This window comes from Tenrec ecaudatus, chromosome 4 (assembly GCF_050624435.1).
Source record: "Tenrec ecaudatus isolate mTenEca1 chromosome 4, mTenEca1.hap1, whole genome shotgun sequence".
Lineage (NCBI taxonomy): Eukaryota > Metazoa > Chordata > Mammalia > Afrosoricida > Tenrecidae > Tenrec > Tenrec ecaudatus.
The window spans coordinates 83,780,486-83,796,916 of NC_134533.1; the positions used below are offsets into that span (position 1 = coordinate 83,780,486).

General features: G+C 49.3%; 1 protein-coding gene across 2 annotated transcripts in view; it reads right to left on the reverse strand.

Moving 5' to 3' along the window:
- The window catches only part of ME3 (malic enzyme 3), a 223,466-nt gene that overhangs the window by 20,578 nt on the left and 186,457 nt on the right, over positions 1-16,431 (reverse strand). For both annotated transcript variants that reach the window (XM_075548695.1, XM_075548696.1), the window contains exon 7: positions 16,118-16,227. In XM_075548695.1, the coding sequence (XP_075404810.1) occupies positions 16,118-16,227 (110 nt within the window). The remainder of the gene's footprint in view (positions 1-16,117; positions 16,228-16,431) is intronic.

Sequence of the window (16,431 nt, forward strand, 5' to 3'; positions counted from 1 at the left end):
TATAAATATCGCAAGATAGTAAAGACGCTCCCTCCGTTCTCCTCCTCTCTTCCCCACCTCCACAGGGACCACCAAGAGGGGCTGAGGTGAGCATGCTACCATGAAATGTGTCTGACTCCTTTACTGTACTCGCTCCTGTCTTCCATGACGTTACTGTAATTGTTATATATTTTAACCATAAAGTTGTGCCGACGGACCTCGAGGCTGTGAGAGGCTGGGCTGCTCTGCCACGTTCCTCCGTGGGTGCTCTATAAAGCAGTTGCACTCGCCCTCGTTCCCAGACCCCACGTTTTCTTTTACACATTCGTGCTTCTACATACGCTGTTTCCCATTATGTGTAGGACCCTCCCACAGCTCTCTAATTATTCTGTAAGACTCAGCCCACGTGTTTCTCTTCTTTGAAACATTCCCCGTTTCTTTCAGGCATCCCGAGCCACCTCTTTATCCCCAATAAAGGAGCCCTGGAGGTGAAGTAGCCAAGAGTTGAGTTTGAAACCGCCAGCTGCTCTATAGGAAAAAGGCCCACCTTTCTCCTCCTGTAAAGAGTTACAGAACTCCGGGGTGCGGGTGGGGGACATTGCTACCTTGTCCCCAGAGTCCCTCTGCGTTGGAATTGACTCCATGTCAGTGAGTTTATCCCCCATATCTGCTTAAAACATTTAAAACACTGTTGTTGAGGATACACACAGCAGCCCCTCCACAACCCCAATCCAACCACTTCTACAGATGCCAACGCAGTAACATTGATTGTGGACATTATCGGAGTGGTGCACCCACTCACAGCCTCCTTTCCGGTGGTCCCTCCTCCATGAACTAAGCCCGCTGCTCCTATCTAATCTCTCGGTCGCTGTTGTCATGTCGAGTGCACAGAGTTCTGCAAGGAGCCCAAGGGTCAAGGCGGACACTCGTACTAGCTGAGTTACTCTAACCTTTGGTTTAAGAAGACGTCAGGGGATATTTTGGGTTTCAGATTTAGAGATGATCTCAGGGCAGCTGTTTCAGGGGTTCACCCAGCCTTCGTGGCTCCGGAAAGTCTCGGTTTGTGCGAGTTTAGAATTCCGTTCTGCACCTCCTACACTGCACAGAGAGGGAGTTCTGACTGCTCAGGTTAGATTTCAGGATGGCGGCCTTCCTGCCTCTTCAGGATCCCTGTTGGTTCAATGATGAACTGCTAACTGCAAGGCCGGAGTTTCAAACCCAACGGGAGAAAGGTGAGGAGAAAGGGAGAAATGGGAGAAAGGTGAGGCTGTCTGCGCCTGTAAGTCAAGATTTACCGTCTCGGGAACCCTGTGGTCAATTCTCTATCCTGGGAGGCTGCCACGTGATTGCCCTATCCTGCCCTTTAAAGGGAGAAAAATGCACAAATAGGCCACCAGATGGCGCCAAAGATTTTCCATCAGCAAAGCTCCCAAATACACTGCATTCATTTTTCCTTTTTTGTATTCTATTAAAAAAAATCATTTTATTTGGGACTCGTATAGCTCCTTATCACAATTCATAAACACGTCCATTGTGTCAAGCACATTTTTACATTTGTTGCCATCATCATTCTCCAAACATTTTCTTTCTGCTTGAGCTTTGATATCAGCTCATTTCCCCCCTCCTTCCGTCCCCCACCCTCCCTCCCTCATGAACCCTTGATAATTTATAAATTATTATTATTTTTCATGTCTTACACTGACTGATGTCTCCCTTCACCCACATTTCTGATGTCTGTTCCCCTGGCAGGGGGCTATGTATAGATCATTGCGATCGGTTCTCCCTTTCTCCCCCCACCTTTCCTTTCCCCTCCTGGTACCCCTACTCTCATTATTGGTCCTGAGGGGTTTATGTGTCCTGGATTTCCTGTGTTTCAAGCTCTTATCTGTACCTGTGTACATATATATACATATATATATATATATATACACAGTGTACATGCTCTGATCTAGTCGGATTTGTAAGGTAGAATTGGGGTCATGATAGTGGGGGGAGACTAAAGAACTAGAGGAAAGTTGTGTGTTTCATTGGTGCTATGCTGCACCCTGACTGGCTCGTCTCCTTCCGGCGACCCTTTTGTAAGGGGATGTCCAGTTGTCTACAGATGGGTTTTGGGTCTTCACTCAACACTCCCCCTCATTCAAAATGATATGATTTTTTTGTTCTGGGTCTTTGATGCCTGATACCTGATCCTTTCGATACCTCATGATCACACAGGCTGGTGTGCTTCATCTAGGTGGACTTTTTGCTTCTGAGCTAGATGGCCACTTGTTTTCTTCAAGCCTTTACTCCCCAGACGCTATATCTTTCGAAAGCAGGCCACCATCAGCTTTCTTCATCACATATGCTTATGCATCCATTTTATCTTCAGCGATCATCTTGGGAAGGTAAGCATCATGGAATGTCAGGTTATTAGAACAAAGTGTTCTTGTGCTGATGGAGTATTTGAGTAGAGGCCCAATGTCCATCTGCTACCTTAATACTTAACATATAAATCCTATGTACATAGATCTATCTACCTATCATTACATATAACTATATTTACATATATACACATCTATATTTAGACCTCTAAAAATGTCCTTTACCTCCTAGTTCTTTCCTCTATTTCCTTTTACTTTCTTTTTGTCCCACTATCATGTTTGGCTTTCATTCGGGTTTCAGTAATTCCTCTCAGTTACCTTGCCCTTCATCAAGCCATACCAGGCATCCTATCCCTTCTTGCTATCGATTTTAGATCACTTGTTCCCTTGTCCCTGGGTTTGTTAACACCCATTTCCTTTCTCCTGCCTCCCCCTCTTCCATGTCCTCATGGGAACTGTCAGCCCCATTGTTTTCTCCTCCAGCTTGTTTATCTAGATAGACAAGCAGAGACAAAAACAAGCATAAATATAAGACAGTGCAAAACAAAACAAGAAGGAAAACAAAATAACAACAAAACCCACTGACGAAAAGAAAAGAAAAGCCTATAAATAGTTCCAGGTTTGTTTGTTAACCTTTAGGAGTATTTTCTGGGTGAGTCTGATGTGGTGCCATGCATGGCCCCAAAGTCTGTTTTTGGTATTCCTTGGGAACTTCATTGCTTTGCTCCCTTGCTGCTCTGTTGCATGCCCTTAGGATTTCGCCCCAGTGTGGTGGTGTCAGATTGGGCACAATTCCGGCACTGTGCCTCCAGTGTTGTCCCTCATAGCAGTACAGGTCAGTGAGGGGCATCGTGTCTCATGATCGGGCCGGCTCTCTGGTCCTCTCTGTCCATTGGCTGCTCTGAGCAGGAATATGGTCATTGGGGCTTGGTGGGCCAGGATGTGCTCCACTCTCTCTCCTTCGCGTTTTGTTTGCACCTGTGTGCTCTGAACAGACTTGCCCCTCTCCTTGAGCTGTAGCTTCAGTGCTGTCCTCTGAAGTGAATTCTTCTTGGGGAAGAGGAGGGGTGTCCACATAGTTTGGATTGGGGCTGGCCCCACAGACCTCGCTATTGGTTCCTTGCTTCATGCGGGTATGTTTCATTCATGTCTTGGTGCACTGGGTTTTTGTCTGGTCCCCCTCTCCCTCTCCTGCAGAGTGTACTGCATTCTTGATGGGCCTTTTTGTTCTGGGGTGTCTTCTGGGGTTAGAACCTGTGGGTTACGAAATGGGTTGACCCACAGACATTCAGTGCTTGTTGGGGGGCTGGAGACCACGCTACTCACAGCCCTAATTTTGCAGATGAAGAAACAAGAGCTATGATATGGCCTGTTTTCATTTGGGTTAGATTAAAAGTGGATGTGGGGAAACAAATGCCAAAACACTAACTCACTCACTGTATTGAGTAGATGCCGCCTCACAGTGACTCTATAGGACAGGGTAGAATTGCCTCTGTGAGTTTTTGAAATTGTAATTATTTTCCTAATGGCACATTTTAATTTATCCTCAATGGAAAAAAAGGTATATTCCATGGGACTAACAGGATAGCACTGCATAAATAAAATGAAATGCAGTCAGCAACACTATGAGAAATAGCTATATTTTTAGATATAAATATATTTAATTTATTTCCAGGACCAATTTTCTTTGTTCTTAACAGTTTTATGAGCTTTTTCCCTACCTGTCATACAATTCAATAATTCAATCCTATCAAGAAGAGTTGTACAATTGTCATCACATTCAATTCTAGAACATTTTCTTCTTCCTTGTATTCATGGTTATTCCTGTAATTATTATTTATTTTTTCTAATTGTGTCAAAAATATGTAGACTAGAACATCTTCCGATTCTACAACTTCTACGTGTATAATTCAGTGCCATTGATTTTGCTCTTCATGTTGTACAACCATTATTGATATCCTTTTCTAAATTATCCCACCACCATTGACATCATCTCAATGGCTCCTACGCAGCAACTCTTTCCCCTTCACCGATGGTCGGTTACCCTTGGTCAAGTTTGGTTTCTTTTATTTCTTCATGATTTTCTTGATATAGTATTCACATATCATATACTTCCATAGTTAAATCGCTTTTAGAACGAGTTGTATGATCGTGATCAGTTCTAGTGCTCCCTCCCCACTCCTGCACCCATTGTTCACTCCCCAAATCCTCCACCTCCCTATCTCCCACCCCCACCCACACGTCCCCTGTAAACCCTTGAATCAGGTATTATCTCTATGCATGAGATTGTAATTCTTTACAGGAATTGAAAGCCTAGAATTTCTCCTGAGGAGCCGAGTGGTTTTGAACTGCTGACCTGGGGGGTTAGCAGCCCAATGTGTGACCACTACGTTATCAGGGCCCCTTCTGTGGGGGAAGAATGAGTGGTTCACGATGGGGTGAGAGGGGGAGAAGCAGGGCTTACATCACAAAGGAGATTAGCATTGGGGATGGTTTTAAAGAATAAATAGTGAGTTCCAGAAGAGTCTACAAAGAAGGGCAATGGCTTGCCAGTTTAGCCACTCAGTTTGAAGCAAAACAGGGGAGCCTAAGGTGCAGTGTCATGTTTTATGTAGCTCAGACAGTGTCTCATGACTCTGGCTGAAGTCAATTGGCAAGAGTCCCTGCATGAGACCCGAGGGGTGGGTGGTGGTGGAGGCAAAGGAAAGTGTACGTAGGCAGAGAATGAAAGATAACAAGACACCCAGGAGGCCTGGTAGGGCTTGATCAAGGACAATGTAATTGAGAGGAATTACTGAAACCAAATGAAGACTGAACATGATAGAGGAAAGAACTAGGAGGTCGAAATACAGGCATGTGCATATGTAAATATATTTATATATGAGGATGGGGAAATAGATCTATGTGCATATATTTATAGGTTTAGTATTACGGTAGCAGATGGACATTGGGCGTCCACTCAAGGACTCATCAATGTAAGAATACTTTCTTCTTTTAAATTGGCATCCTATGATGCTCACATTCCCAACATGATCATTGAAGACAAAGCGGGTGCAAAAGCAAGGGTGGTGAAGAAAGCTTATGGTGCCTGGCTATCAAAAGATATAGCATCTGAGGTCTTAAAGGCTTGAAGGTAAACAAGTGGCCATCTAGCAGAGAAGCAACAAATCCCACATGGAAAAGCATACCAGCCTGTGTGAATATGAGGTGTCAAAGGGATCAGGTATCAGGCATCAAAAAACAAAATAAATCATTGTGAATGAGGCATCAAAGTACAAAATATCATATGATTGTGAATGAGGGGGAGTGTATAGTGGGGACCCAAAGTCCATCTGTAGGCAACTGGACATCTTGCAGAAGGGTTGTGGGGTGGAGATGAGTCAGTCAGGGTGCAGTTTAGCACCGATGAAACATACAACTTTCCTTTAGTTCCTAAATGCTTGCTCCCCCCACTATCATCATCCCAATTATACCTTACAAATCTGGCTAGACCAGAGCATGTACACGGGTACAGATAAGAGCTGGAAACACAAGGAATCCAGGACAGACAAACCCCTCAGGACCAATAATGAGAGTAGTAATATCAGGAGGGTAAGGGTAAGGTGGGGGACAAAGGGAGAACCAAGCACAAGGATCTACATATAACCCCCTCCCTGGGGATGGACAACAGAAAAGTGGGTGAAGGGAGACATTGGACAGTGTAAAATATGACAAAATAATAATTTATAAATTATCAAGGGTTTGGGAGGGAACATGGGGGAAGGAGAGGAAAAAATGAGCTGATACCAAGGCCTCAAGTAGAGAGCAAATGTTTTGAGAATGATGATGGCAACAAATGTACACATGTGCTTATCACAATGGATGTTTAGATGGATTGTGGTAAGAGTTGTTTGAGCTCCCAATAAAATTATTTAAAAAGACACCAAAAAATAAGATACCCAATAGTAAAAACACATGAATTTCTACAAAGGACTACAGGCAGCTGCCATTTGTTGCTTGTTCCCTGTGAGGTTTGCCATCTGCTAGGTGCTTAGCTACATCTTTTCATTTAATCTTCACAACTACCCCATGGAGCAGGCTCGATAGGTTCTCCATTTCCCTCTCCCTCAGAAACAGAAGACGAGTAAAAAGAAGAAACAGAATAGAAGAGCACCAGGAGCAAACTTCAGAACCCCGTCACCACCACGTCTCTAACCCCCCGGCCTCCGTGTCTGTATAATTTGCCTTTCCTTCCATCGTTGCAGATGAACTGTCCCGGATCCTGGATCTAATCAGTTTACTTATGGAGTTTGTTCCTGTACTTCTTCCCCCTTTCCCCATATCCTCAATCTATCCCTCCCTTCTGGATCATTCCCCTCCGAATACAAATATGCCCGAAAGCTCCCGTGTGTGATCCAGTGCGGCTCCTCTCTGATTTTTCTTTCCATAGACAAAAATCTCAAGAATTGACTGTGCCCTTTGCCTCTAGTTGAACCCAGCTGCTCTTCCTACTTCTTGGCAAGATCCCCCTGGAACTCCATCCTGCCCAATTCAGTGGTCAAGCTTCAGCCTTGACCCTTCTCTTCCTTGACCTTTTACCAACCTTTATTACTGTTGCTCATTCTCGTTGGCTCTTGGGACCCCACGCTTGTTGGCGACCTTCCTGGTCTTTTTTCCGGGATCCTCTGAGACACCAGAAACCAGAGTCACTGCCGCTGAGTCAGTGTTGACTCATCGGGACCCTCCGTGTGTTTCAGAGACTGGAGACTGTAATGGTTTATGGGAGCAGAAAGCCCCTTCTATCTCCCTCGGAGCTGCAGGTGGTTTTGAACCCCCGACCATGCGGTTGCAGCCCAACTTGTAACCACTCTACCACCTGAGCTCATGTGGAAGTCACCTCTGAAATGTCAAATAACCCTAAGTACCCAATAGAATGCAAGGGAGGGAAAAACAATGCTTAACCTCAAACTGTAAAATGTGGCCAACTGCCTTACCATCTCTCTTTTAAAATTTTACTTGGAGGGAGGGCCCTTAAGTTTGTGGAGTCGCTGGTCTACTCATGAAGAGACTGGCGGTTAGAATCTGCACAGTGGTACCTTGGAAGAAAGACCTGGCCATCCATTTCTGAAACACAAACCTAGCCCTAATAACCCTATTACGTACAGTCTGACTCAGACACATATGGGGTTGCCATGAAGGGACTTAGAGATGGAGCAGGAGGAAGCTGCTTAGCACTTTGGAGGAAGCCGGGGCTCCAGGCAGGCGCTGGACGTGGACGATACCAGGAATGCCGTGGGCAGGAACAAGTGACACTGGCGTCCCCCACTCATGGTGAGCGAGAGAAAAAACATGTTTTCCTTTAAGAGGGGCCTTTCCATAATTATGTTTCCTGCATGCTGAGTAATGGAGGCTGGAAGTTCAGGAAATCGCAGGAAAGGACAAGCTTAAATGTGACTCCCAGTCTGCTTTTAATAGTCACTTTGACAGAGTAAAGGCGATTCCGGGCTGAACAACTTACTGCGGAAGAGGGAAAGAATGAACTACTGCATCAGGTGAGGGCCAGGCTGCTGTGCCAGGCAGCAAGAAGGACGGGAGTTTGGCTCCTCCAGAATGTGGCCCAGGTGGCCTCAGAGGCCTGGCCCGGGCAGAACTGGACCCACTGCTAAAAGGCCAGCAGGTTTCCATGATCAGCGAGAACCACCTTCCCATAGCAGCCAGCATTCCACTCACGAGGAGCCGGCACCGAGCGAGTGGCTGTGCCAAGGTTGCTCGGGTTTGGTGCTGGACAGAGGGAGCTGAGAGAGTTACCAGTGTGTGCTCAGAAATACTCCCCTTTGTATGATTGAAAACCACGCCAAGGCTTTTTCGGCGATGTTATCCTTATCTCTGTGGCATGAGAGTGTTTTGAAATGCTGAGGGTGAAGTGGGCTACTAACCACAAGGTCAGCAGTTCAAAACCACCCACTGCTCCATGGGGGGAAGACGAGGCTTTCTACTCTCATAGCTACAGTCTCGGAAACCCAAAGGGCAGTTCTGTTCTGTCCTATAGGATCTCTATGAGTCAGAATTGACTTGAAGGCAGGGAGTTTGGTTTGGTTTGGTTTGGTTTGGACTCTCTAGGAAACAGTACCTGGCCCAGGGAGAAGGGGAGGGTCTACCACACTTTGCAAGGCACTGGAGGGACTCATGACTGCCCTCTTGACTCCTTTAAGGTTTTAACGCTTACAATGAGCTTGTCTCAGAGGAGCCAGGATCAGAAACAGCAGACCCATGTAAGCCTCCGGGTTGAAGACAAACAACCCTGGAAGTGAACAGAGCCTCACAACATAGGGCTGGTGAAGTGAGGTGAAAGAGACAGGAAATAGAGGAGACCTGTGGTTGGTGGTGGGGCCACTCTGGGCCTTCTGCCCCTTCCTCGGAGCAGCATCTGTGGACAACCCCCCCACCTGACCATGGTCACTTGGCTGAGAACCTCAGGGAACTTGGAGCAGCCTGCAAAGTGCGAGGGCCACTGCCAAGTGTCCCACCCAGGTCCCCGAGAAGAGTGAGTCACCTGTGGAACAAGCTTGGTCCCGAGTGCAGTCTCCCGGGGGAGGTGACCTCTGAGCCTTTAGGGACAAAAATAAATCAGCCCAGAGAATGATGTTCTAGGGCGAGGGGCCAGCACGTTCAAAGTCACAGAGCTGGCAGAAAGTCTGGCTCAGGCAACACGTGTAACGAATAGGCTGGCAGGCCTGGGTCAACCTGGGGGTGTGGAGAAAGGAGAAGGGGGTCTGAATCCTCAAGGGTGTCCTGCCTTCTCCATCTGTCATCACTCGAGGCCCGCACTCACCTCCTTCTCACATCCCAACTGCCCGGGGTCGCTGCTCTGCCAGTGGTGTGTTAAATCGCTCCTCTCTCCGCCCCCCTCCCTACCGCCTGCCCTGTCTCTGAGAAGTACCGTGAACTGGGGACTGGCCCTGCACATACACTTGGCTTCTTTACCCTGTGCAGCAAACAGGGTGATCTTGGAAAGTCTTAACAGTGAATTGGCCTAGGCCGCAGTGGGGTCTTTGGCTCTTACCAAAGCTCCCGGGGGTACTGCCTGTTTATCAGCATCGCTATTCACGCTGCTGTCATTTTGCGCGAAGGTTCCACGAAGTTGAGCTCCTTGGCCAGGGCCACAAAGCAGATACCCGGGGATTATGATTTAGGCTGGGCTTAAGTCCAATGTCTGACCCCGAACACCCGCAAACACCGCCAGAACCAAACTCGCTGCCGCAGTCGATTCTCTCAGAGACTCTCTAGCACGGAGTCGAACTGCCCCCGAGGGCTTCCGAGACACTAAATCCGTGTTTTACTACTTAAACAGTTTGTTCAACTAGCCACTAAAACCAGTTTTATTTAAATAATACTAATAAAAAAGAGGCCGAACAATAGCAAAAACTGCATTGAGTTCAATATTCCCGTGGCTCTTACTGCGATTCCCACCATCACTTTTGGAGACTTACAATTATTTTGTCATTTATAAAACTTGATAATTCATTGAACTTGACAGATTCCAGTGAGCATTGCAGCCTGTTCACTTCAAACCACGAGAAGAGAGACAGTTGCACGTTTGCAGTTCTGAGTGGGTGACTGGATGGTGTGAATTTTGTGATCAGTGTTCATTAATTATTATAATTTTTCCTGCCTTTTCTTTCATTTTCAAATTTCACAAAGCTCTAGAATTGGTAAAATTAAGACAGTAAGAGAAAGCCTTCCCTAATATAAATTTTCAGTACACTAAAACAGTCCTATTAAGGATCTTGGAGGTATCCTGGCGGTGGAGTGTGTTTCTTACTAAGCTGATTCAGGTCAGTAGATTCAGCTTGTATTCAAGGTCAGCAGTTCAAACTCATCAACCACTCTGAAGGAGAAAGATGGAGCTTTCTGCTGAGGCTGTAAATCTTTATGTGAGGAGACGGTCTTATCTTTCTGCCTAACAGAGGCTGGTGGTTTAGAGCCGCCAACTGCATGGGTCACAGTTTAACGCTTACCCAACACCGTCACCAGAGCTCGCTGCCAATGCTTGACAGCGAATCAAAAGGAACGAAAGCCTTAGGGAGTGATGATGGCCTATAGCCTGCTGACTCCCAGGATGCGGCAGGACTGGGGGTAGGTGGGTGCAGGTTCTGCTAGCCAGCTAGGCTTCCAGCCACCTGGGCTGGAGGGCAGCTTGCTCAAGGGGCCCTGAGTCACTCAGCCAGCAGCGCCCTGGGTCTGGTTCCTCGTGTGTAGCTCTCCTGCCCGAGGTCCCTCGGCATGGCCATTGCCCTCCCACTTCCAGGCCTCTCTCCCCTACAAGCAGAGATGCTTCCCTGGTCCCAGCTGAAACAACAAAAGTTACTTGTGCATCGACTTTCCCAAAATTCCTGAAGAGGCTGCCAGCGATGTGTCAGAGCCCCAGCGGCAGCCCTGCTCGCTGTGTACGGGCCAGCCTGGGCCTGGGCGCCCCCGGAATCCGAGTTGGTGGTGGGGCAGGACATGACCAGTGGCCCTGGGGAGCTTCCTTTCCTTCAAATGCTGGGGCTCTGGAGCCCAGCCTCACAGCTAGTCGTGGGGGCAGGAGAGTCCTAAGTACAGGGATTCAGGTGAAGTAACTGCCAGGACACTGTTCATGCCCTGAGCTCCCAATCCCTGCTCAGCACCAGGCCACAGCTCTGCCCGCAGGGAGCTCAGTCCGGTAGGGACCCTGGAGCCTGAGTTACATTTTCCTTGTTTCACTCAGGACGGGAGGCAGAACTGTGGACAGGGCCGTTCACTGAAGGCAGGTGGCCCAGTGTCACCGCTGTGGTGCAGTCTGGGGCTGGGCACAGCCAAGTGCAGGGGGCCAGAGATTCAGAGAGCCTTTGAGAGGCCTGGCTCTGGTTCTCCAATGTCTGGTTCCGATTGGCATTTTCTTCTGTGAACAGAAGCCTTGGCGTGAGAATGATTAAGCGCTTGGCTGCTCATGGGAAAGTCCGTGGTTGAGCCCATCAGCCGCTCGGCGGAGGTCTGATCCTGCCTGCATTCATCGCTTAGGAGACCCCATGCGCCAGGGCCCCTCTGTCCCATGGAGTCTTTGTCAAGTTAGGATTGCTTCGACAGCAACAAGGAATGTAATTCCATCTCCCTCCCTTGTTTTTTCCTGCTTCTCTCTCAGCCTTTCCCCGTTCCCTGCGTGCAGGTGCCCTTTCCCTCTTGTTGACCATGATTATGGAAAGTCTGACTGTGAGCAATGTATACGCAGCAAAATGTTGCCATGTCAACACCCTCCACAGCCGTCAGCGGCACCGTGTTCACGTGGTGCGACCACAACCCCATGCAGTTTTAGGTTTCATGTCTGTACTTGGAGTTCAAGGACAACTCCAGCAGGTGTTACTCTTCCAAGTCCACCGACCCCACGTTCCCCAACTTCCCACCTGTCTTCTAATTGCTCCCTTAGCAAGGAGAATAAACTATACAGGCTCCTGCACCTGGATCCACCATGGGCATGTCCCTTCCCTGCCTGGACCTTATCTTTCGTGGGGAGCGGCCACATACACATTGATGGGGTTTGGAGTTTAGTCCTTAGCAAGAAGACCCGCCACTGCCTTACACACATGAGAGTGACCCGGCAGCCTGGGGCTTATGGCAAGAGCAGAGAATTCCAGGTTCGAACCCCTGGGCTCTAGAGCCAGCTGTGTGCCTGTCTGGCTATGTGACCTGAAGCCAGCTGTTAGCCTCGTGCACTCCAGAGTCCTCCTCAGTGACAAGGGGGCAGCAATGTCGGTCTCCGATGGAGGGGAGGATCAAGGGCGCTCGTTGCAAGGCACCAGTGAAAAGTGTGGGTGAAAGGGACTCCTTCCGCCGGAAGGCCTGTCTGTGTCTACGGTGTTGCCATCTGTCACAGTGTGGGTGCCCGGGAAGCAGGTTCTGAGAGCTGCCCAAGCGGTCAGGAACCATCTGAGAAGTGTTTTTAGAGAAGGTTGGCACTGAAGCAGGCATGGGCAGAGGGAGAAGAAGAGCTGCCAGGCAAGCCCCGAAGCCCGGCCACTCCCGAGGGAAGCTGTGGGGGTGAAATGCCCTATCAGAGTTGTCTTTCAATAGGCGGGAAGGGCTGGGCCTTCATCCTCCATCAGTGCTGGGTAATGGCCCGTGGAAGAGCAAGACTGTGGGCCAGGGGGCTCTTGGAAGCAGCTGGCAGGCCTCCAGAACTCTGGGGTAGCACGTCTTTCCTGGAAGGAGAATCAGTCAGCCCCACCTCTGTACGGTGGTCACGGTGTGCTCACACCTGAAGGCCAGTCTGTGCCGATCAGAGGGTGGACAGGAAGGGCTCCTGCCCTCCCGGTCTGTTTGGCAGCTTTCCTGTGAGTTCTACATGCACCGCTCTAGGCTTGCATCTCTGGGGAAGAATGGGCACGGTCAGCTGGGACCCAGAGCACGGAGCAAGGAGACTTCAAGGTAGCTGGCTACGATGGGGCATGAATCCAACCCGAGGCAGTCACACCGTGAATTGGATTATTTACAAAGACGCTGCATGTGTATAGGGAGCTCTGGCGGCATGGGGCTAAGCGCTGGGCCGCTGACTGAAAGGGTGGGGGTCCAAACGCACTTCCTGCCTCGTGGGAGAAGGAGGAGATAGACAGTGTGTGTCTGTGGGAGCTGGACTGCGTCCTGGAGGGCTGCTGCGAGTCGGACTGGACCTGGCGGCAGTGGGCTCACTTTGGTCTGGTGCTCGCATTTGCATGTGAGCAGCGTGTATGTAGGTCTGAGCATGTGCATATGTTGGCGTGATGAACATATATGGAGGATGGTTTGGACAAGAGGAAGGCTATATGGGCAGGTGTGTAGTGTGGACAACAACACAAAACAAAACCAAACCAACCCCCAACTCGCTGCCGACGCTGTGAGTTCCTGAGACTAATGATTTCTGGGAGTCGGAGGCCCATCTTTCCCCTGAAGAGCAGCTGCTGGTTTCGAACTGCTGACCTTTCAGATTGCAGTCTAATGGGTAACCACTGTGCCATCAAGGCCCCCTCTGCCCAAATCAGGGGGCATGATGATGGGGACGGCATTTTTTCAGGGTGGGGGGTGTTCTACACATTCCTCAAGTACTGGGCTCGCATCGAGGATAAGGCCCCACTGCCAGAGGCTTATTGTCTGGGGAGACAGAGACCCCAATGCCTGCAATGTGGGGTACAGTGCGGGAAGGTCCCTGACAGGAGAGTACCACAGGTGGCTATGGGAGCACTGGAGGCATCCAGACCAGATCTGGGGCGCAGGAGTCCTTGTGGTGTCTTTCCCAGGGTAGGGGACCCCGTGTTAACGCTTGCAGGGCAATGGGAGTCACTCCAAGATAACGGACAAGCATGAGTGTCCCCCCTGAGTGGTCCCCCGCAGAGAGAAATGCCGACAAGTACACGGGCAGGGCAGGCCTGAGGACAGGCACAGACATGAGCCGAGGGGAACCCACACGGGGTGCAGACCCCCAAAGCCAGATGCTTTCAGTGAAGGCTGCAAACTTTCCTATGCGCAGGGGTATGATCTATCTCCTCACACACTGGGTGACTTTACCATGATCCCATTTTCGAGGGTCACCCCGGCAGCAGAGAGGGGCGGATGGGCTGCTAGGCAAAGCTGCGTTCCTGTGCGTGTGTTTATGAGGGTGCACACATACACGGCCGCACACCTGGAGGTCTGTGCACCAGGCGTGTGGCCCATGTGGGCGTGTTCTCCACTTCCACCCTCTGCCCTTGGCAGCCCTGGGGGCTCAGGGGACTGCTGTCCTGTGGCCGATTCAATGTGGAGGGGGATGAGGAATGAGCCGGTCAGAAGCCAGCTGGCAGGTGTTTCCTCCAGCAACTCAGGTGCATCCCTGCTTGCCAGGCTGACAGTGGGGCGGCGTCACCCCCTCCAGCCAGTGCTTCCTGCACTGCAGTGCCCTGTCTGTGCAGAGGTGCCCAGCTGAGCTAGGACAGCCAATGACTCTCTCAGCCACATCATCAGGGCCAGGGGGGACAGAATGTGACAGGGTCTGGGGCTGTCCTGCCAAGTTCTCCCTGTCTGTGCACCTCTCTGACTGGACACCCATTCTCCAGGCACTGAATGGACATATTTTTATATTATCTAGTAATATACTGTAACTGTGATAGTCTTCCTCTTGAAAATGTATGACCGAAATAAAAATTTTCCAAATTTTGCCTAGCTCATAATGTAGAAACGAGGAGCCCTGGTGGTGGTGTGGGTTATAGGTTGTGCTGCTAATCATGAGGTCAGCAGTTCAAAACCACCAGCCACTCTGCAGGGGCTTTCTACTCCATAAAGAGTTACCGTCTCGGAAACACACATGCGAGTTCGACACTGTCCTATAGAGTCACTGAGTCAGAAATGAGGCGAGTTTGTTTGTTTATCATGTAGAACGCAAGGAAGCCAAGAGGCACTTCCCTGGTATTGCAATCTGAGTATAAGGTCTAAAAACAGTGTGGTGATTGGTTAGGAGCTTGAATTTAGAGTCAAATCCCAATTCTACATTTACACTCCAGGGAAGTTACTTGAACTTCCCGAGCCTCACATTCTCCATCTCGAAAGACAGAACTGCTACCGTCTCATAGCACCGTCCGCAGAATTACACGGGTCACGTGTCTGCTGTGTGGCAAGGCATAAACTTCAGATAATCGCATCTCCTGGAGGGGTCCCTAATTCACTTGAGGAGAAGCTGTGACCTCTTTGGACCTCTAGAGGACTCAGTTACAAAAACAGAAGGTTGACTGCTCTTTTCCCACCAAGAGCACTTGTCCTCATTCAGCTTCTTCTTTTTATGTGACGTGGACCTTTGGTGCTAAGAGTTTCCTTGTCTTCCTGACAAAGCACCTACTTAGACTCATTACAAGATGCTCCTTCCTGCCTTAGGAACCCCGCCTCCTGAGGGAGAGGAGGTCATTCTGGCGAGCACCCGCCTTCTGCTCTGGTTTCAGATACTGGTACCTGCACGGGAAGAGGCCAGTGCCTTCAGGTGTTTACAGGTGGCAGAGCAGCCAACCAAGCTGGTCATGAATTAGAACCAGAAGGTCAGTGCTTCACCTTGGTGGTTGGAATGTTCTGGGCCTCTGCCTTGCACTCTGCCTGGGCCTATCACTTTCCGTAGATAAAATCCTCGCTGACACACAGCAGTCCTACAGGGGAGGGCAGACTGCTCCACGGGCTTCCAAGGCAGAAAACCTTGATGGTAACAGATCGCCCAGTCTTTCTCCTGAGGAGTGGCGGGCAGGTTCAAACTGCTAACTTCCTGGTTAGCAGTTCAACGCTAAACCCATTGTGTAACCAAGGCATATATATATGTGTATACATACATATATATACATGTATATATACATATATACATATATATATATAGAGAGAGAGAGAGAGAGACAGAGACAGAGACAGAGACAGAGACAGAGGGAGAGAGAGATCAGCTCTTTACATTTTCCTGATAATATTTAAAAGCAGTTGTTATTTCATTGAATAGATGATGAAACCGAGGCTCGCAGAAGTGACTTGTCCAAGTTCAAGTTGCTATTAAATGCCAACAGTGCTTAGTATCTGTTTTGTATCTTATGGCATATTAATTCTTACCTACCTCTGAAGTAGCAAGAGACTTGTTGAAGGTCAAAGAGCCAAGGCTCGGCCAAGTGGGAGCTGAATGCAGTGCCTTTCCTAAGAACTCTGCCAGCAAACCAGTGCGGAGGTGTGACCCCACCCCCATTTGGTACTCAGCAGAGCCTGATGGGAAGGTGCTAGTGGCCAGTGACTTTGTCGGATGGATGGAGACCTACCCTGGATGTCATCATTGAACATGCAGTACTCGTGGCGGTATTTGTTGAGCAGGCGGAAGGCGTTGGCATTGGCAAAGTCTTCAAACTGGATGAGGCAATTTATTCCAAACCTGTGGGGAGGGAGAGGAAAAAAAACCTGTGATTGCCTGCCTTAGCCAGCTCCTTCAAGATCCCACCCAGCTTGTGCCTGGGAGAGGAGGAGAGATGAGGGGAATGGGTAGACTGAGGGTCGGGGAGCAGATCTCCAGTACCGAGAGTATTTACCACCTGGCTGGCTCATGAACTCGTGCGCGAGGAGCGCTGTCTACCACATC